Here is a 22,050-nt window from a genome sequence, read left to right on the forward strand (position 1 = left end):
ATCAAACGCAGCCCTGTGACTTCCTCTGTCCTCCATTGTCTGGAGATGAAGAGTGTTATTACGTAAGGAGCATCACTGTGAATCTGCCTCGGAGCAGCAACCCAGATGTTTGAGACGAAGCTTTTACATCGCACGCTTTTCTGAAACAACAGCACACGTGTTAGCTCCTGATTATCTCGGAAGATGTTCACATCTACGCGGATTTACTAGGCCATGAAAGCAGCATGGCTTCCTGGGCTGGAGGGGTATTCCTTGTTAACAGAGACGGGACACGTCGTAGGTAACTGGAGCAGACAGACTTTTATATTTAGCAGAGAAGGAGAACGAAAGCAAAGCTTTGGAGAGAACACAATGCAGAAGCTTTACATTTAAAAGGTTTTTATCGTGCACAACCTGCCAGGTTCACGCTGCCTTTTCTCATTCAGTCAGAAGATGTAAACAGAAAAATAGATTTAAATGCTAAAGGAGCAAAGAACAAGTGAAAAAAAAGTTTGATCGTGTCTGACGTAGTTTTTATTCCTGATCCCAAATGACTCGAAGCAGAGAAGTCGGACCAGATCCTTCCAGATCCAGAGCTCCAGATCACATCTGGTTGTAAACATGCAACAAACCTTCTTTTCTTTTTACCTCATTATTGATCTTATTTATTTTATTCACTCCAATTTATATATAAATGTTATATTTCTTATTGTTTGCATTTGTTTGTTTCATTCAGTCACTCATTCATTGAACATTTATTTGTTGAATAAAACAAATTTATTTTTGTCATTTGTTACAAATTTAATTATTAATTTATTTAATTTTTATTTAAAAAAATTTAAATTTATTTATTAAATAATTTATTTATTTATTTAATCATTTATTTATTTATTAATGTATTTATTCAATAATTTATTTAATTAATTGCAAATAAGTTCAGGCACTTAGGGGTTAAAATACGACATTTATGGTCTGACAAAAACATGACTCGACAGCACATTTCTGTTTATGATGAAACATTCCCAGATATCACAGTAATTCCTGAAGGACTTTCCATTTTTTTGTTGTGGACGTCCACCAGACATCGGACGTCCACCAGACATCGGACGTCCACCAGACATCGGACGTCCACCAGACATCGGACGTCCATCAGACATCCCTGAAAATGCAGAATAGCACCATGCTAGTTTAGCCGTTACCTTGGCAACCACTCAGTCCTTTGGCTTTTTGGTTCAATCCGAGACGCAACATTTGTCTGTCAATTAAAGGACGATTCTGTTTTTTACGGGACGGGTTGCCGCCCTAGGTAAGGTGTAAAGAAGCAGGTCATCTTCCATCCATCGTCTGTTTTGGGTTTAAATGTTTATGAGCTTTTATTGAGTCTGATTATTCACTTTGCCCAAAACAGGAAAGTTCTTAGTTATAAACCCAAAATTTAATAACTACTGTTGAAGAACATTCAATCATTCATTCATTTTCTAAACCGCTTAACCCAATTCAGGGTCGCGGGGGAGCTGGAGCCTATCCCAGCTGGCTTTTGGGCGACAGGCAGGGTACACCCTGGACAGCTCGCCAGTCCATCGCAGGGCTGTTGAAGAACATGAGAAATAAAATAAAAACTTTTTTAATAGGGACCCACTCAAGTCCTGTGGGAAAAACCATCAACATGACTGGAAACGTTCCCCCCTTCCCGGATGGAAAGCTGTTTTCTGACACGGCGAGGAGAGGAGCTGGCTGGCCAACACACTGCTGCCGAGTATAAACGCTGTATTTAAAACTAAAAGTTGGAGAATATTACAAAATGGGACGTTGTTGGCATCGGAGTGTGTGTTAAAGGTCTGCCCGTCAATCTGTTTCATTGGTTATTCATTGATTAATGGCAAAGTGTGAAACTTCAGATATTAGTTGTCTTGCTGAGGATCAGATAAGAAAAGCTCATATCATGTTGTCACTCTGCTGCTACAAGCTTGACACCGAGACGCGAGGGTTTCATCGGAGCGTTATCAATCTGCTGTCGGAGAAAATCCGTTTAATCAGCAACGAAACTCCCCGGCTTCGGATCTGGAACTTTCTCTGTTTTTCTGGATGAATGTGTTGAATGTGTGGAGGTAAGTTCTTCACATCGCAGCAGCCTTCTGGTTCAGGCAGGCAACTTTTATGACGCAAAACGATAATTCAATCACTGATCTTATCTCAACAAGATTACTGTCCAGTCGTTTGGTCAAATGCCACAAGGGAGGTGTTCCACTACAACATGTAGAACCCAGAGCTGCCTGAATGGTACTGACAGATGATTTCAGGACAAATATCATCACAATGCAGAAGAAACTTAACTGGTTGTTGGTCAAAGACAGACTCGTATACATTGACAGTTGTGATTAGAAATATATCTGTATTAAAACTACCTGTTATTTTATTTAATAACCTTACTTTTAGTGCTGGAAATCACAAATATACCACAAGACATGCAAAAGATGGAAATTTTAGCTTGCCTAAAGCAAAATCAGATGCCATAAAGAGAACAGTTATGTATAGAGGCATGAAAATATGGAATTCTCTACCGAAGAACATTAAATTAACCACTGACCTTAAAAACTTTAAAATATTATTAAAAGAATATTTTTCAAAAGTACAGGTATCTATAGAAATAATAATTATAAGGGTTTGGTAATAAGTATATTAAATACAAATGAATGTAAACAGATTGATAATGTGGATAGAGGTGTACTTGAATATTTGTATTATAGATAATTAAATATATAGGTTTATATCCAATTATAAGTAAGCATATTTTTTGTATTTTTTGTAAATGAATAGTTTACATGACAGGATGTAATATGAATGGACATTACATGCATGCATTTACTTATGTAAAAATGGATGTAAAGAGATGATTTTGAAGATGTAAATACCTTGTATTCCAGGACTGTACTGAAATATTGATGTCACTTTTTACAAGTTTTTATTTTGATATAATTGTGGTGGAGCCCAGAAAGAACTGCTGGAGCTTGCTACAGCTAATGGGGATCCTTAAGAAACTAAACTAAACTGGGTTCTGATTTGAAGCCCTGCAGGAAATATTTCTGTTCAAGGTGAAAAAGACAACAAGCAGCATGACGTTACTCTGCAACACAAAGTAGATTCAGGCTCCAACATCTGTTGGAATGAAGGAAAGAAAAGGCAGAAAGGTGGAAGAATCTACCTTTCTTCTGCAGAACGGCACTCCCACTCCGCTTCCCGATGTGGTTCTCCACGTAACAGGTGTAGTTGGCCAGATCCGCCTCCTCCACGGCGTCAAACGTCAGCGACAACTCCACCTCCTTCTCCCCCAAATGCTCCCTCAGGATCCTGGACAGACAAAGAGACAGCAAACGTCACAAACACAGCCGCCATGTTTAGGTTCCGCATGAGCTGCCGCACGTTTCAGCAGACACGAGTCAGTTTGCTTCAGTGCACCGCAGATCTGCTCAGTTCGGTTCTACGACGGCTGCAGTCCAGCTGGCTTTCAGTGTCTTCCTGCTGCAACACACCTGAATCAGATGGCTCTCACGGCCGGTAAAGTTCTGCAGAAGGTGTGTTGGAGCAGGGATGCACAGAAAACCTGCTGGACCGAACGGAGAAGCCCGCTCGACCATGAACTCTCCATCATATCTGAAGATGCTTCATGTGGTCAAGTCAGGTCGCATCAAAGTGGGAAAACAGCCGAGAGAAACGGACCCTGAGATCCGCTGGTTCAGTCTGAAAATCCACTTTTCAGCCTCTGAGGCGTGAGAGACCATCAGGTGAGAGACCATCAGGTGCGAGACCATCAGGTGAGAGACCATCAGGTGCGAGACCATCAGGTGAGAGACCATCAGGTGAGAGACCATCAGGTGCGAGACCATCAGGTGAGAGACCATCAGGTGAGAGACCATCAGGTGAGAAACCATCAGGTGCGAGACCATCAGGTGAGAGACCATCAGGTGCGAGACCATCAGGTGAGAGACCATCAGGTGCGAGACCATCAGGTGCGAGACCATCAGGTGAGAGATCATCAGGTGAGAGACCATCAGGTGAGAGACCATCAGGTGCGAGGCCATCAGGTGCGAGACCATCAGGTGCGAGATCATCAGGTGAGAGACCGTCAGGTGAGAGACCGTCAGGTGAGAGACCGTCAGGTGAGAGACCATCAGGTGCGAGACCATCAGGTGAGAGACCATCAGGTGAGAGACCATCAGGTGAGAGACCATCAGGTGAGAAACCATCAGGTGAGAGACCATCAGGTGCGAGACCATCAGGTGCGAGACCATCAGGTGCGAGACCATCAGGTGAGAGACCATCAGGTGAGAAACCATCAGGTGAGAGACCATCAGGTGAGAGACCATCAGGTGCGAGACCATCAGGTGAGAGACCATCAGGTGAGAGATCGTCAGGTGAGAGACCGTCAGGTGAGAGACCGTCAGGTGAGAGACCGTCAGGTGAGAGACCATCAGGTGCGAGACCATCAGGTGCGAGACCATCAGGTGCGAGACCATCAGGTGCGAGACCATCAGGTGAGAGACCATCAGGTGAGAAACCATCAGGTGAGAGACCATCAGGTGAGAGACCATCAGGTGCGAGACCATCAGGTGCGAGACCATCAGGTGAGAGATCATCAGGTGAGAGACCGTCAGGTGAGAGACCGTCAGGTGCGAGACCATCAGGTGAGAGATCATCAGGTGAGAGACCATCAGGTGAGAGACCATCAGGTGAGAAACCATCAGGTGAGAGACCATCAGGTGAGAGACCATCAGGTGAGAAACCATCAGGTGAGAGACCATCAGGTGAGAGACCATCAGGTGCGAGACCATCAGGTGCGAGACCATCAGGTGAGAGATCATCAGGTGAGAGACCATCAGGTGAGAGACCATCAGGTGAGAGACCATCAGGTGAGAAACCATCAGGTGCGAGACCATCAGGTGCGAGACCATCAGGTGCGAGACCATCAGGTGAGAGACCATCAGGTGAGAAACCATCAGGTGAGAGACCATCAGGTGAGAGACCATCAGGTGAGAGACCATCAGGTGAGAAACCATCAGGTGAGAGACCATCAGGTGAGAGATGATCAGGTGCGAGACCATCAGGTGAGAAACCATTAGGTGAGAGACCATCAGGTGAGAGACCATCAGGTGAGAGACCATCAGGTGCGAGACCATCAGGTGAGAGACCATCAGGTGAGAGACCATCAGGTGAGAGACCATCAGGTGAGAAACCATTAGGTGAGAGACCATCAGGTGAGAGACCATCAGGTGAGAAACCATCAGGTGAGAGACCATCAGGTGAGAGATCATCAGGTGCGAGACCATCAGGTGCGAGACCATCAGGTGAGAGACCATCAGGTGAGAGACCATCAGGTGAGAAACCATCAGGTGAGAGACCATCAGGTGAGAGACCATCAGGTGAGAAACCATCAGGTGAGAGACCATCAGGTGAGAGACCATCAGGTGAGAGATCATCAGGTGCGAGACCATCAGGTGAGAGACCATCAGGTGCGAGACCATCAGGTGCGAGACCATCAGGTGAGAGACCATCAGGTGAGAGATCATCAGGTGCGAGACCATCAGGTGAGAGACCATCAGGTGAGAGACCATCAGGTGCGAGACCATCAGGTGAGAGACCATCAGGTGCGAGACCATCAGGTGAGAAACCATCAGGTGAGAGACCATCAGGTGAGAGATGATCAGGTGCGAGACCATCAGGTGAGAGATGATCAGGTGCGAGACCATCAGGTGCGAGACCATCAGGTGAGAGATCATCAGGTGAGAGACCATCAGGTGAGAGACCATCAGGTGAGAGACCATCAGGTGAGAGACCATCAGGTGCGAGACCATCAGGTGAGAGACCATCAGGTGAGAAACCATCAGGTGAGAAACCATCAGGTGAGAAATCATCCAATTCCCCCTAAATGGTGTAAAAAGTCGAGTGAAAGATCATAAAGTAATTTTCTTGTTCATCTGATTTCTATTCAAAACCCCGACAAGATGGACTTCTTATTATTCATCTAGTTTAAAACATTATTGGTGTTTGGTGTGCTGGGACTTTTTCAGTTAATAAAGTGTCTCTTTGCTAAAAGAAGGCTGAAAAACACTGTTCACATGACGATCCTGTTCACATGACGACACTGTTCACATGACGACACTGTTCACATGATGACACTGTTCACATGACGACACTGTTCACATGACGACCCTGTTCACATGACGACACTGTTCACATGACGACCCTGTTCACATGACGACCCTGTTCACATGACGACACTGTTCACATGATGACACTGTTCACATGACGACACTGTTCACATGACGACACTGTTCACATGACGACACTGTTCACATGACGACCCTGTTCACATGACGACCCTGTTCACATGACGACACTGTTTACATGACGACACTGTTCACATGACGACACTGTTCACATGATGACCCTGTTCACATGACGACACTGTTCACATGACGACACTGTTCACATGATGACACTGTTCACATGACAACACTGTTCACATGACGACACTGTTCACATGATGACCCTGTTCACATGACACTGTTCACATGACGACACTGTTCACATGATGACACTGTTCACATGACGACCCTGTTCACATGACGACACTGTTCACATGATGACCCTGTTCACATGACGACACTGTTCACATGACGACACTGTTCACATGACACTGTTCACATGACGACCCTGTTCACATGAAGACCCTGTCCACATGACGACCCTGTTCACATGATGACCCTGTTCACATGACGACCCTGTTCACATGACGACACTGTTCACATGACGACACTGTTCACATGATGACACTGTTCACATGACAACACTGTTCACATGACGACACTGTTCACATGATGACCCTGTTCACATGACACTGTTCACATGACGACACTGTTCACATGATGACACTGTTCACATGACGACCCTGTTCACATGACGACACTGTTCACATGATGACCCTGTTCACATGACGACACTGTTCACATGACGACACTGTTCACATGACACTGTTCACATGACGACCCTGTTCACATGACGACCCTGTTCACATGACGACACTGTTCACATGATGACCCTGTTCACATGACGACACTGTTCACATGACGACACTGTTCACATGACACTGTTCACATGACGACCCTGTTCACATGAAGACCCTGTCCACATGACGACCCTGTTCACATGATGACACTGTTCACATGACGACACTGTTCACATGACGACCCTGTTCACATGACGACACTGTTCACATGACGACCCTGTTCACATGACGACCCTGTTCACATGACGACACTGTTCACATGACGACACTGTTCACATGACGACACTGTTCACATGACGACCCTGTTCACATGACGACCCTGTTCACATGACGACACTGTTTACATGACGACACTGTTCACATGACGACACTGTTCACATGATGACCCTGTTCACATGACGACACTGTTCACATGACGACACTGTTCACATGATGACACTGTTCACATGACAACACTGTTCACATGACGACACTGTTCACATGATGACCCTGTTCACATGACACTGTTCACATGACGACACTGTTCACATGATGACACTGTTCACATGACGACCCTGTTCACATGACGACACTGTTCACATGATGACCCTGTTCACATGACGACACTGTTCACATGACGACACTGTTCACATGACACTGTTCACATGACGACCCTGTTCACATGAAGACCCTGTCCACATGACGACCCTGTTCACATGATGACCCTGTTCACATGACGACCCTGTTCACATGACGACACTGTTCACATGACGACACTGTTCACATGATGACACTGTTCACATGACAACACTGTTCACATGACGACACTGTTCACATGATGACCCTGTTCACATGACACTGTTCACATGACGACACTGTTCACATGATGACACTGTTCACATGACGACCCTGTTCACATGACGACACTGTTCACATGATGACCCTGTTCACATGACGACACTGTTCACATGACGACACTGTTCACATGACACTGTTCACATGACGACCCTGTTCACATGACGACCCTGTTCACATGACGACACTGTTCACATGATGACCCTGTTCACATGACGACACTGTTCACATGACGACACTGTTCACATGACACTGTTCACATGACGACCCTGTTCACATGAAGACCCTGTCCACATGACGACCCTGTTCACATGAAGACCCTGTTCACATGACGACCCTGTCCACATGACGACCCCCGCCTCTGGAGCTGCCTGCCGGAGGAGCTCAGGGCTGCAGAGAACGTTCATGTTTTTAAGAGCGGCTCTGAAAAGAGATTTTTACTCTATTTATTATTCTGGTGTGGATATTTATTTATTTATTTATTTATTCATTTGAACCTGGTTCCTTTTGAGGACATTTTATGTTGTTTTAATATGAGTTGTATTTTATTTCTGGAAATACTTTTATTTTTTTATGACTCCTTTTAGTCTTTATCGTTTTAATGTATTTCAACATTGTTGCGTATTTTCCGTTGTTCCTCAGAGGACGCCTTCTGCGCCGGCGCCGTGTCGGCTGCAGCGGCGTTTTGCTGGCTGCAGCGGCGTTTTGCTGGCTGCAGCGGCGTTTTGCTGGCTGCAGCGGCGCCGTGTCGGCTGCAGCGGCGTTTTGCTGGCTGCAGCGGTGTTTTGCTGGCTGCAGCGGCGTTTTGCTGGCTGCAGCGGCGTTTTGCTGGCTGCAGCGGCGCCGTGTCCGCTGCAGTGGTGCCGTTCACGCCGTTGGTCTTTTGACAGGTGCTCGTGCCGGTGCCCCGGTTGCCGTGGTGAGTCGCCTCCTGGTGCAGACGGCTCCTGTGACGTTTCCTTACCGGGCTCCTCTGTGCTCAGCAGGTGTGTGTGAGATGATTAGGATGGGGTGTTGGAAACATGTGTCGTATGTGTGTGTGTGTGTGTGTGTGTGTGTGTGTGTGGATGGAGGGGATCGGCTTTTCCTTTTAGTTCTTTTTAATATCCGTCAAGCACTTTGTGCCACATTATCTGGGACCAAAGTGCTTCGTGAATAAAGTTTGGTTTGCCAGAATGCACCCCCGCAGAGGGATTGTTGGTCGTTGATGCAGCTGCTGATTGGCCGAGCTATCGATGCCAAAACCAGCTGTCCAGGTCAGGTTGTCCATGTCAGTGTAGCGTTGGTGGAAAAGCAAAGGTTGGACACATGAAAGGTTTCTTGAAATATGAAATCTGAATGTTTTTCTCTGGCTGCCAGGTTGGCTGAGGATACGACTGTTCACTGAGCAGCATGCTGGGACTTCTGCCTCCAGACCACAAGAGGAGGCTTTTACTGACTCAGTTTAAAGAAACTGAACAGACTGATTGACATATTTGAGATTCTCCAATCTGAACACTCTGATTGGTGGACATCATCGTGTCCAGGTGAAAGTAGAGGTTTCTTAACAACACAGCAGTGGTAATGATGAAAATGTGATAAATAACGGTGTTATCATGGATCACTGTGGATTGTCATGCAGGAGGTACTGGACCAGTTTCAAGCTTCGATACATAAATAATCCCAGTTCTGCTGGAACTGCTGACACCAGTTGGCCTTTTGCTTTTAGGTCAGATTTTATTATGAATTGTTCCGAACACACCAAATCTGTAAATGATTATTTGCACGTGAGGTGACTACTCATGCAGAATGAGCTTCATTAGAGGAAAAACTAGCGTGCTTCTGAAAAACTAACGATCTGGCACAACTAATGTACTCACTGAAGGCTGAAGTGGAAGGAAAACAAGAAACGATAAAAAAGGACTTGGGGTCAGATTCATTCCTCAATGTTACGGACAGGGATAGTTTAAAGTTACGGTAATTGGACCAACCAAACCAGGTTTTGCAGTTAATGAGAACACCCACTGCAGAATCAGCCCTGGTGTTGGGAAATCAGCCATGCGGGCCGTACCACGCTGGCATAGCTCTTACATGCCTTAGTTACCTTCGCAATGCGAGCTGATCAGCTTGTAAACTCACTCAGGGTTTGATCCACATGGGACTGGGAACAGTTCAACCACCTCCCTCCACCTTTCAAACATATTCTCTTAACAAACCTCCCTGAAAAAGGTCGGCGCCTCTCATTTAAGACTTTATCCAAGTCCTTCCAGGCAGGAAAATTCACCATAAACACAAACATTTAGCGAGAACGATCCCTGTGGGAATGTGAGTCCAAACCTTCTCAATATTCATGCTCTCTTCGACCCCTTTAGCAAATGAGCAGAGACCTCTGAATGCAAGTTCAGGATGATGGATAATGTTGCTGATGGTTAACCCTTTGAGCCCTGTACCCAGTACGTCTCTGCCACCACAGGAAGTTCACCTTCATTTAACATCATTTCTGCAGCGAACAGCTCCCACAAAGGGAAGCAGAACTAAACTGGAGATGTTTTAGTGCTGACAGTTCTGGAGAGATAAAAAACATGAACATTTTGTCCCAGTTTGGATCCATCTGCTCCCAACGTTCCCCAGTCTGTGACCTCTGGTTAGAGGGTCAAGGGATAAATCTGCGAAATGTCTGGAATGATCTCTGTTTTCGTTTTTCTCCTTATGTTTCTCCTTTTGTGTCATTTCCCTTCAGCATTTGCGTCACTCTCACATCTAACAGGGGTGAGCGTCAGAGGTCTCTGTCCGAAGCAGTGACCTGCTAAAATCCTCAATTTAAAACTCATCACTTCCTCTCACCCTTTTTCTCACCTTCCCTCCCACAGGCCTACCCTCACCCACAGCCTCCCATCACCTCCCTCCTCCTTCTGCCTCCCTCCTTCTCGCTTTAATCTAGGACTGTAATTTTATTGCAGTTATAGAATCTGCTTTAGTCCGGTTACAAACAGCACTGGTCTGAGTGGGAGTCAGCCTCTTGTGGCTTGGAGTCCACTTCCACACGTCCGTCCTACAGATACGGACTCCAGCCTGTATCCTGTCCAAACCGATAATCTCCTTATGAAATGCATTAAGATTTAGTTTCTATATGTGGACCTGCTGCTGCCCTTCCATCCCAAAACCTTTCCTCCTGTCCTTCATGGTTCTGTTCAGATAGGTGGCGCCGCTCCTCACAAGCCTCAGATGACTTGACCTCACTGCTCTCGGCTCAAATGTGACCCGTCAGTCACTTTGGTCTGGAGCTTTTCTGAAACTTTGTCATCTTCCTCAAACCCAAAAAAACCAGTCTGGTCTGATGAGACACACAGCATTCGCTTGGTTCAGCCAGGTGGATTTCCATTACATCTGGAATCACACAAAAATCTAAATATTGCAATAATAAAACGCTGATGGAAACAATTACATTTAAAAAAAGAACGAAACCTCGATACTAAGTTTCTACGCTCTGTTGAGAGGGTTTCAGATGTTTTTATAAACATTGCAAAAGTGTTTTTATGCATTTCCGTGTCTCTGGACGTGACATCGGAGGTCATGTGACCAGTTCATATCTGGAAAAGATAACGCATACGGAACAAACAACGGGGAATTTAAAGGTGACAAAGAAAATAACCCATAGTGTTCTCCCGATGAGCCAGAACTCCTGGCACTGAAAGAACTTTAGTGATACGGACACAGAACTGCCTGGAAGGAAAGGAAAAGGTGAAACTTTAACAGAAATAAAAGCAGATTCCCGACTTGAAGCAGGTAAAGGAACTTCTCCGCCTCGCTACACAAATGGGCCACAGCTGCTTTCAAGCAAAAATATGAATAAGGCAATGGCCTAAATACAGCCACTGTAATTACATATTCATTGCACATGAAGGAAGCATGAACTATGATAGCTGAGTTGCAGAAATGCCAAGTAGCTGGACTGAAGCTGTGTGCAGCCAGCAGCTGCAGAGAAACTGATGCTGCTGCTCGTATTGGCTCAACTTTCAGCATATTTTCATATTAAATTATTGACAGGATGTGTTTACATTTTCCATAGAGATGTTTTCAGAAGGTGAGCGGGGTGGAGGAGAAACTCCAACCCTTTGCATAAAGTCATAGCTCATCATGTTTCTTGGTTTCTATGGTAATAATGAGGCGTCAGCGCCAACCGTTTCCTCATGAACCGCAAGAGTTCAAGAGTTCTAGGCATTAAAATGATCGTGGAGACCAAGAGGGTCAGAACTGGAGACTGTTCAGGCATACATGGACGCAGTCTCTGCAGCAGGGCGTGCGGTGGGAGCTCGAAGCCAACGGAATAATCTGCCTGACAGCAGGAGTCGACCTGCTGCAGCGCGATTGAATCTGGAATATCAACGTGATTGGATCAGAGGTGAGCAGAGGACAAAGATATAGAACTCATCAGCTAAAGGTTAATTTAATACCCAGAGGAGGGATTATTTTCCAGGTTTAAACACCTCCTACCTACACCCACTGCTGCTTTCTTTATCTACATCTCTATTCTCCAGGAGTGGCGCGTTCAGAGGCCAGGAAGTGACTCCGCAGTCTCAGACGACATCCTGAAGGCTCGGGACTTCGGTGCAAACCGGCCCAGTTCAGCTGGATCTGACCTTTGACCTCTCTGGGACGGGTTAGGAGGTGGAAGCAGAAGGATATCCCTTCAGGGGGACAAAGCATCTAAATGAATAACGATGGTGAAAGGTGGAAGTGTTTTGAACTGAGAGCTTCTGTCACCCGTTGCTTCCGGCTAGTTGGTGACCGAGTTCGTTAAACCGCCTGAAACTTCCTAAAACCTCGTATCATTTCTTTCTGTTGCTCAGTCTGATGCCAGAAATGAGGAGTTGTGTGGAAAACCAGCTATGTGGAGCGATGACACAGGTAAAAGTAGGATTTTATCATTATTTTAAAGACGTTACCAAACAACTTGATACTGTATGTGTATTAGATCAGAAGGGAAACGTCACGTTCAGAGGCAGATGTTGAGCGTTGTGGATCTTACTTCCCTCTAACTTTCAAAGCATCGCTTGCTCACTTTGTTTTGCTCCACCTGTTCTTCAACATTTTCTGTTAAAAATCAGGTTTTAGGAAGTACAGCTGTCCTCCCTACATCCAACCTGACTGAACTGACTAACAAGACTATTATACTCTCGGCCACCTCAACAAAGAAGGATTTCACACCCAATCAATGAACATTTAGGGTGAAGTTAGAGGCTTCTGTGGTGCCAAAGACCCAATCTGGAAGGAGACAGGTTCCGGGTCGTGCACACGGCGGGGCGGGCCGTGCACGCGGCTGGGTCCGAGTGTTTTAATGTAAACATTGGGTCCGATCAGCTGTTTTATCAAAACGACCCGTTTTATCTGCAACAGTAAAAACAGGAAGCAGCAACTCCACTTCCTGTTTTCTCCGTGTTAACCACGCCCACCTCACATGTCCGACCAATCACACGATACTTCTCACAGCCCCGCAAGAAAAAAGTTCTGCAGCCCGATGTGTCGAGAACTGTCCTCAAACACGTCCGCGAGAACAAAATGACATCATTTTCTTCTCGGAGCCTCGAGAACAAGAAAAAAGTTCTGGTTTCTCCTGGAGGATGGAACAAGCTTTAGTCTGTCATGTTGAGTCTATTGTTGTTGTGTTGTTGTTGTTTGTGCGGTGATGTCAGAAAGAATTCTTTTAGTTGCAATAAAGTTTGATGATTTGTTTGTGTGTTTTTTTAAATTTTTGCTGTGAATTATTTTGTCCTGAAACAACTTTTCCAAAACGAAGTTGCAGTGAAGTTAGTTTTCACGCCTGGATGCATTTAGAGCGGGTGGAGACATGGGGCTTCATGGTTTCTTTTCCTGCAGCTGCAACAAGTTTATGACTCATTCTGCGCAGGAGGATTTTATATCCAGATATTGTATAGATTTTCAAATGGAAGTTAGAATCACTTGCAGAAATCATGTTGCAGAGTTACGTCTGTGCAGAGAGAAATCTGTTCTGTCTCAGCGAGAAAAGCAGGAAGGAATGTTTTTCTTGCTGCCTGATTCCCAACTTTTTCTTGACACTTTTTGGGTGGTTTCCAACAGCTTTAGTGTGGTTGGTCAGAACCTTGAGGTGAACATATTTAATGCAGAAAAGCAGAAGTGAAAGTTCTTATTTTCCCTTTTTTGTTGGTGGAAAATGTTCAACAAGGTTGAGTGAATCATTTTCAGGAATATTTGGCCAAAGCAACATATAAGGCATCTAAAGACACCTTACACAAACCCCACAATGTAGACAAACTTTTTTTTATGATGTAGAACATATCCTGGTCTTCTTCTTATTCTCAAACAAATGACCAAATCTCTGTTCTTTCAGAGTATGAACGGCCTTTGTGTCTGTCAGCATGGGACTGCCAGGACACCGTTTACAGAACAGAGATGAGAAAATAAGAGGTTAGTTGTTTATTTTCCTCTTGATTTTTTGTCCCTCTCTGGCTTTAACATCTCAAGTGAAGCGAAGTCAAGTCAAGTAGGTTATATTGGCATTTTGCCCAAATACACAGTACACGGTGAAAAGAGCCCACATCCCTCTGGGACTTCCATGATGCAGCACAGAACACAACACAGGGCTAAACAGTGCAAACAGGACAACACAGAGTGCACCAAAAAAAGCAGCAAAACTCAGGACAGAGTCGGAGCAATCCTTGCGGTGCAGAAAACAGCAGTAACAACCGCAGGACTTGACAGGGGAATACTGTGTTTGTCAGGTAGGAGACTGTAGCCGCATTTAATGTGCAAAAATCACAACAGTATGAGAAGGTGGAAAGTATGAATAATAAATATAAATGTGTGTGTGAGGGAGTGTGAGTTATGGGGGATGAGTTTGTTGTAATGGAACAGATTATTCATAAATGTTATTAAAGTCTAGTCCAGGTACGTGTGTGTGTCAGGCGTCGATGTCTGACCATAGACTGTATATAAAAGATGGGCGGAGCCTCCGTGACGTCACCCGTAGGTTTCTGAAGAGCTGAATTGAAGCTCGGTGGGCGGTTCCTACCATCACCATCTTGGCAGGGGCATGCGCGTCGTCTCACCCGGAAAATACAAATATGGGCAAAGAGGTGGAGCTGAGAGGGGGGCTGTGAGCGTCATGGTGGATGATTGACATCGAGCGAACTCCGAGCTTTCTGTAGCTAAGAGCTAACCGAGCTAACCCAGAGATAACAGGAGCTAACCAGCTAATGGAGGTAAGCGGGCTAAAGCTAAGTCACGTTGTTAACCGGCTAAAAACCGCAGTTGTTCTATGTTCTTCTGACTTGAAGCGGGAGATCAGGAACCGGTCAATCAAAAGGACACGCCCATAAAAATGCCGAACTTCGAGATTAAATTACTTTTAAACGGGCGAGTTAGAAAAAAAATTCACTCCAAGGTAAGGTAAGGTAAACCTGACCTCCAGCCATCCATCCATCTTCTGCCGCTTATCCGGGGTCGGGTCGTGGGGGCAGCAGCCTAAGCAGGGAAGCCCAGACTTCCCTCTCCCCAGCCACATTTGCCAACTCTGCGGGGGGATCCCGAGGCGTTCCCAGGCCAGCCGAGAGATGTAATCCCTCCAGTGTGTCCTGGGTCTTCCCCGGGGTCTCCTCCCAGAGGGACGTGCCTGGAACACCTCACCAGGTAGGCGTCCAGGAGGCATCCTGACCAGATGCCCAAGCAACCTCAACTGGTTCCTCTCGATGCGGAGGAACAGCGGCTCTACTCTGAGCCCCTCCTGGATGACCACCCTGCGGAGGAAACCCATTTCAGCCGCCTGTATACGAGATCTCGTTCTTTTGGTCACGACCCACAGCTCATGACCATAGGTGAGGGTAGGAACGTAGATCGACTGGTAAATCGAGAGCCTCGCCATCTGGCTCAGCTCCTTCTTCACCACGACAGACCGGCGCAGAACCCGCATTACTGCAGACACCGCACCGATCCGTCTGTCGATCTCGCGCTCCATCCTTCCCTCACTCGTGAACAAGACCCCGAGATATTTAAACTCCTCCACTTGAGGCAGGACCTGACTCCCGACCCGGAGAGGGCAATCCACCCTATTCCGGCTGAGGACCATGGTCTCAGATTTGGAGGTGCTGATTCTCATCCCAGCCCCTTCACACTCGGCCGCGAATCGCTCAAGCGAGAGCTGGAGATCACGACCAGATGAAGCCAACAGGACCACGTCATCCGCAAAAAGCAGGGACCCAATCCTGAGGCCACCAAGTCGGATCCCCTCAACACCTCGGCTGCGCCTAGAAATTCTGTCCATATAAGTTATGAACAGAATCGATAAAGGGCAGCCTTGGCGGAGTCCAACCCTCACCGGAAACGAATCCGACTTACTACCGGCAATGCAGACCAAGCTCTGACACCTGTTGTACAGGGATCGGACAGCCCGTACAAGGGGGTCCGGTACCCCATACTCCCGGAGTAACCCCCACAGGAGCCCCCGGGGGACACGGTCGAATGCCTTCTCCAGGTCCACAAAACACATGTAGACCGGTTGGGCAAACTCCCATGCCCCCTCCAGGACCCCAAAGAGGGTATAGAGCTGGTCCACTGTTCCGCGACCAGGACGAAAACCACACTGCTCCCCCTCAATCCGGGATTCGACTATCCGGCGGACCCTCCTCTCCAGGACCCCTGAACAGACCTTACCAGGGAGGCTGAGGAGTGTGATTCCCCTGTAATTGGAACACACCCCCCGGTCCCCCTTCTTAAAAAGGGGGACCACCACCCCAGTCTGCCAATCCAGCGGTACTGTCCCCGATGTCCACACAATGCTGCAGAGGCGTGTCAGCCAGGACAGCCCCACAGCATCCAGAGCCTTAAGGAACTCCGGGCGGATCTCATCCACCCCCGGGGCCTTGCCATCAAGGAGCTTTTTGACCACCTCAGCGACTTCAGCCCCAGAGATAGGAGAGTCCAGCCCTGAGTCCCCCAGCTCTGCTTCCTCATCGGAAGACGTGTTGGTAGGATTGAGGAGGTCTTCGAAGTATTCCTTCCACCGACCCACAACGTCCCGAGTTGAGGTCAGCAGCTCCCCACCTCCGCTGTACACAGTATTGATGGAGCACTGCTTCCCCCTCCTGAGCCGCCGGATGGTGGACCAGAATCTCCTCGAAGTCGTCCGGAAGTCTTTCTCCATGGCCTCGCCGAACTCCTCCCATGCCCGAGTTTTTGCCTCGGCAACAGCCGAAGCCGCATGCCGCTTAGCCCGCCGGTACCCATCAGCTGCCTCCAGAGTCCCACAGGCCAAGAAGGCTCGATAGGACTCCTTCTTCAGCTTGACGGCATCCCTCACTGTTGGTGTCCACCAACGAGTCCTGGGATTACCGCCACGACAGGCACCAACGACCTTACAGCCACAGCTCCGGCCAGCCGCCTCAGCAATAGAGGTACAGAACACAGCCCATTCGGACTCAATGTCCCCCGCCTCACTCGGGACATGTTCGAAGCTCTGCTGAAGGTGGGAGTTGAAGCTCACTCTGACAGGGGACTCAGCCAGACATTCCCAGCAGACCCTCACAACACGTTTGGGCCTGCCAGCTCTGACCGGCTTCCTCCCCCACCATCTGAGCCAACTCACCACCAGGTGGTGATCAGTTGACAGCTCTGCCCCCCTCTTTACCCGAGTGTCCAAGGCATGTGGTCGCAGGTCCGACGATACGACTACAAAATCGATCATCGAACTGCGGCCCAGGGAATCCTGATGGCAGGTGTACATATGGACACTCTTATGTTGGAACATGGTGTTCGTTATGGACAATCCATGACGAGCACAGAAGTCCAATAACAAAACACCATTTGAGTTCAGAGGGGGGGGACCATGCCTCCCAATCACTCCCCTCCAGGTCTCAATGTCATTGCCCACGTGAGCATTGAAGTCCCCCAGCAGAACAATGGAGTCCCCAGAAGGAGCACCCTCCAGCACTCCCTCCAAGGACTCCAGAAAGGGTGGGTACTCTGAACTGCTGTTCGGCGCATAAGCACAGACAACAGTCAGGACCCGTCCCCCCACCCGGAGGTGGAGGGAAACTACCCTTTCATCCACCAGGGTAAACCCCAACGTGCAGGCACCAAGCTGGGGGCTGAGGAGAATGCCCACACCTGCTCGGCGCCTCCCACCATGAGCAACTCCAGAGTGGAAGAAGGTCCAGCCCCTCTCGACGGTACTGGTTCCAGAGCCCAAGCCATGCGTCGAGGTGAGTCCAACTATATCTAGTCGGAACCGCTCAACCTCGCGCACAAGCTCAGGCTCCTTCCCCACCAGAATGGTGACGTTCCACGTCCCTAGAGCCAGCTTCTGCAGCCGGGGATCGGACCGCCAGGGTCCCCGCCCCTTGCTGCCGCCCAGCTCACACTGCACCCGACCTCTACGGCTCCTCCCGCAGATGGTGAGCCCATGGGAGGTGGGGCCCATGTAACCCTTTCGGGCTGAGCCTGACCGGGCCCCATGGGCGAAGGCCCGGCCACCAGACGCTCGCTCTCGTACCCCACCTCCAGGCCTGGCTCCAGAGGGGGGGTCCCGGTAACCCGCGTCCGGGCAAGGGAACATTCATGCCCAGGTTGGTCGTCATCGTAGAGGTGAAAACCTGACCTATTAAACCTAAAATGGATTTTTGAACCAGGCTGTAAACATGTTTATTTCTGCTGTAAACATGTTTATTTCTGCTGTAAACATGTTTGTTTCTGCTGTAAACATGTTCATTTCTGCTGTGAAGTTGGTCTTTTTAACATGGGAGTCTATGGGGATTTGCTCTGTTTTGCAGCCCCTAGTGGATGAAGAGGGAAGTGCAGGTTTATACACTTCTGCATAAACTTAATTTTTAACTGGTTGCCGCTTGTTTCCATATAAGGTGATGATGAGTTTTTTTGTAACTTATCTGATCAGAAATAATTTCTTATAGAAAATCTTCATAACTGGGGGCGTGTCCTTTTGATTGACAGATACCCGATCTCCCGCCGTTAACATGCAAGTGTTTACTCTAAAATGAAAGAAGAAATCAGTCTCAGACATCATCTCTGAGTTAATCTGCAGGTAAATCCAGGTGGTTAATAAATCACTTTTAGGTCTAATTTACAGATGTCCTTGATAAAGGCTTAAAAGGGTCATTCTGCTTTCGTCTCCAGTCCTCTTGCTCATCGTGCGTCTGCAGAATTTGACCATATTTTCACGGAAGCATTGCTTCTGCCCTCAGACAAAACAGGAAAGATTCAGCTGAATATGTTTGAGTCTCAGGCGATACCCGGCTCGGATAAAAAGTCTGTTTCTCTCCGTAAGCAGCAGGTCTCTCAGAATGAAAAGCATAGCTAACATTTGTTTACATCGCTAGCGAGCTGAAAGCAGGTAGTGGCTGACACGGTGCTCATGGCTGGCTTTAAAACTCACTATGCTAATGCGACATCTTGTTCTCTGCTGAGTCCACTCCGTGCTCATATTCCTGGCTTTCCTTTGTCAGCATTTGAAAAGTTAAAGTCCTCCAGGAATTTGCAATAAACAACATCCAACTTGCCAAAAGTGTGCTTATATCTCAGAAAGTTCTCATAACAGAAACGCTGGAGGCAAACTCTGCAGGAACACGAGCCAAGGTCAGGCGTTGCAGGGGACGCAGTCATCTTTAAACACACACTAATACTCCTTCCTCACACTCGCCGGGTATGTGTGAGAACGAGTGTGACATTGTAAATGTTCTGACGGTTACCATGGTGATCCGGCAGGTTGTTCTAATGATATTTGATGCCCTGCAGACAACCAGGCTTTTCCCAATAGAGTTGGATGTAATTGGTCCCAACAGGGGAGAAAATGAATTCAATTTAACTTTATTATTAGAATTCATAATTTCTGTGGGAAGTTGAGAAGAGCCCTGTCAGAGAACCCCTCACCGAGTCATGAATCATGAGAGGAAATTAGATCCTGACAGTGTGAGGACTGAAGCTCCAGACAAGCTCGCTCAGAAATTAATTAGCAGCAACCTGTAAATCTTCTACTGGTTTGGAGCTCTGGAGCACTTCTAACTTCATCTCATCTCCAATTTCCAAACCTGCTGGCCGCTCTCTGTTTTCCCCTTCAAACGCCCGACGCGATCAGGTGTGTGTGTGTGTGTGTGTGTGTGTGTGTGCTGCTTTTACCTGACTTCACTTTCTTTAATGTGTCCTGCTAGTTCTTCAACAAACTTTTCTCCTTTCATCCAGTAGATGATGGGCCTCCTGTTTTCCCCGCTGTAGCCGAAGAAGGCCTTGCAGTCCAGACTGAGAGGCATACCTGCAACACACAGCAGAGCACTGTTACAGTCTGAGGCTGGGGGGGGGGTCAGGCTGCACCTCCTGCAGGAGCAAAACCGTTCTGCAGAGGCAGAACACACTCCGAACAGCTGGAGCATCTCTTAATAGGTATTTCCTCCTCGTTGTGCCGACACCAGCAACGTAACCTCTGGCTTTATGGGGAAGAACAGCAGATTATAACTGAATGTTCAGCAAGGCGGCTGCTTGGCGACACTTCTCATGGTGGGAGTAACGCAAGGTCAAAGAGAAGCCAAATAAAAATATCTGAAGAATAAGAAGAGAAAAATGGAATTATCTAGCTACAACATTTCCTCCAAAAGAAAGTCTGCAGTCGTCACGAAGGATTTCACAGCTGACAGCAAGATAAATGATGGGAATGGTGTCCTTTGATCTTATGAACAGGTCTTCAGCGATCGCTCTCGAGGCTTTCATAAACTTTTCTTTGGACAATAGTTGCTTTTGTATTCCTTCATTTTCAGTCCAGTCCTTTAAGCGGACCCATTGCAGAGGAATGAGCGTTGTTTAGAAAAGCCTCTGACGTATGAAACATTCAGAATAAATATGACAGCTACGGTGCAGTCTTTAGCGTTATCAGCCACAATGTCCTTGTGCCTGGCCTTGCACCAATCAAATGCAGCTTTATAGTCACATGACCACATGCATACAAACCATGGCGGCATTGCAGTAAACTCCTCATATCTAGCAGTGAGGGGGTGAAACACATGAAAAACATCAGTGGCAGCTCTGTATGATGCGAAAACTGGGGAAGTCCAACTGGTTTTTGGTAGAATTTGTTCAGTGGTCTGGAGCCAAACTGGGGCTCTCAAGATAACACCATCAATACTTTGTTTCTGGACATCTGATTATATAAATGATGAATGTAAGATTTTAAATATATCAGAATCTTTTTAGCTATGGTGGATAAAGATGTTTTGAGAATTTCTAAGCCCCAATATACAAATAACGTGGCTGGAAAGCGGACATGAAAAACTTTGTAGAAAAATGTCCCCCCCCTCAACAGGTTCCTGCCTTAAGCTGAATGCATCTCTGCTGTGTGAGTGGAAACACTGTTCAGGAGAAACCTCCAGTTCAGGAGAAACTTTGAGGTTAAGAAGAACCCATTATGACCAGGAGAACCCATGAGATTCAGGAGAACCTTTGAGGTTCAGGAGAACCCTTTATGTTCAGGAGAACCCTTGAGATTTAGGAGAACATTTCAGGTTCAAGAGAACCCTTAATGGTCAGGAGAACCCTTATGTTCAAGAGAACCCTTTATGGTCAGGAGAACCCGTTATGTTCAGGAGAACCCTTGAGATTCAGGAGAACCTTTGAGGTTCAGGAGAACCCTTTATGTTCAGGAGAACCCTTTATGTTCAGGAGAACCCTTGAGATTCAGGAGAACCTTTGAGGTTCAGGAGAACCCTTTATGTTCAGGAGAACATTTCAGGTTCAAGAGAACCCTTTATGTTCAAGAGAACCCTTTAATGGTCAGGAGAACCCTTGAGATTCAGGAGAACCCTTGAGGTTCAGGATAACCTTTGAGGTTCAGGAGAACCCTTTATGTTCAGGAGAACCCTTTATGTTCAGGAGAACCCTTGAGATTCAGGAGAACCTTTGAGGTTCAGGAGAACCTTTGAGGTTCAGGAGAACCCTTTATGTTCAGGAGAACATTTCAGGTTCAAGAGAACCCTTTAATGGTCAGGAGAACCCTTGAGATTCAGGAGAACCCTTGAGGTTCAGGATAACCTTTGAGGTTCAGGAGAACCTTTGAGGTTCAGGAGAACCCTTTATGTTCAGGAGAACATTTGAGATTCAGGAGAACCTTTTATGTTCAGGAGAACCCTTGAGATTCAGGAGAACCTTTGAGGTTCAGGAGAACC

General features: G+C 47.1%; 1 protein-coding gene across 1 annotated transcript in view; it reads right to left on the reverse strand.

Moving 5' to 3' along the window:
* The window catches only part of il1rapl2 (interleukin 1 receptor accessory protein-like 2), a gene marked incomplete at both ends in the record, with an annotated part of 457,831 nt that overhangs the window by 63,632 nt on the left and 372,149 nt on the right, over positions 1 to 22,050 (reverse strand). The window contains 2 exons of the mRNA XM_079250294.1: positions 3,182 to 3,327; positions 20,018 to 20,150. Coding sequence (XP_079106420.1) covers positions 3,182 to 3,327; positions 20,018 to 20,150 — 279 coding nt within the window. The remainder of the gene's footprint in view (positions 1 to 3,181; positions 3,328 to 20,017; positions 20,151 to 22,050) is intronic.

The sequence above is a fragment of the Telmatherina bonti genome (genome assembly GCF_933228915.1).
Source record: "Telmatherina bonti genome assembly, chromosome: 12".
NCBI lineage: Eukaryota > Metazoa > Chordata > Actinopteri > Atheriniformes > Telmatherinidae > Telmatherina > Telmatherina bonti.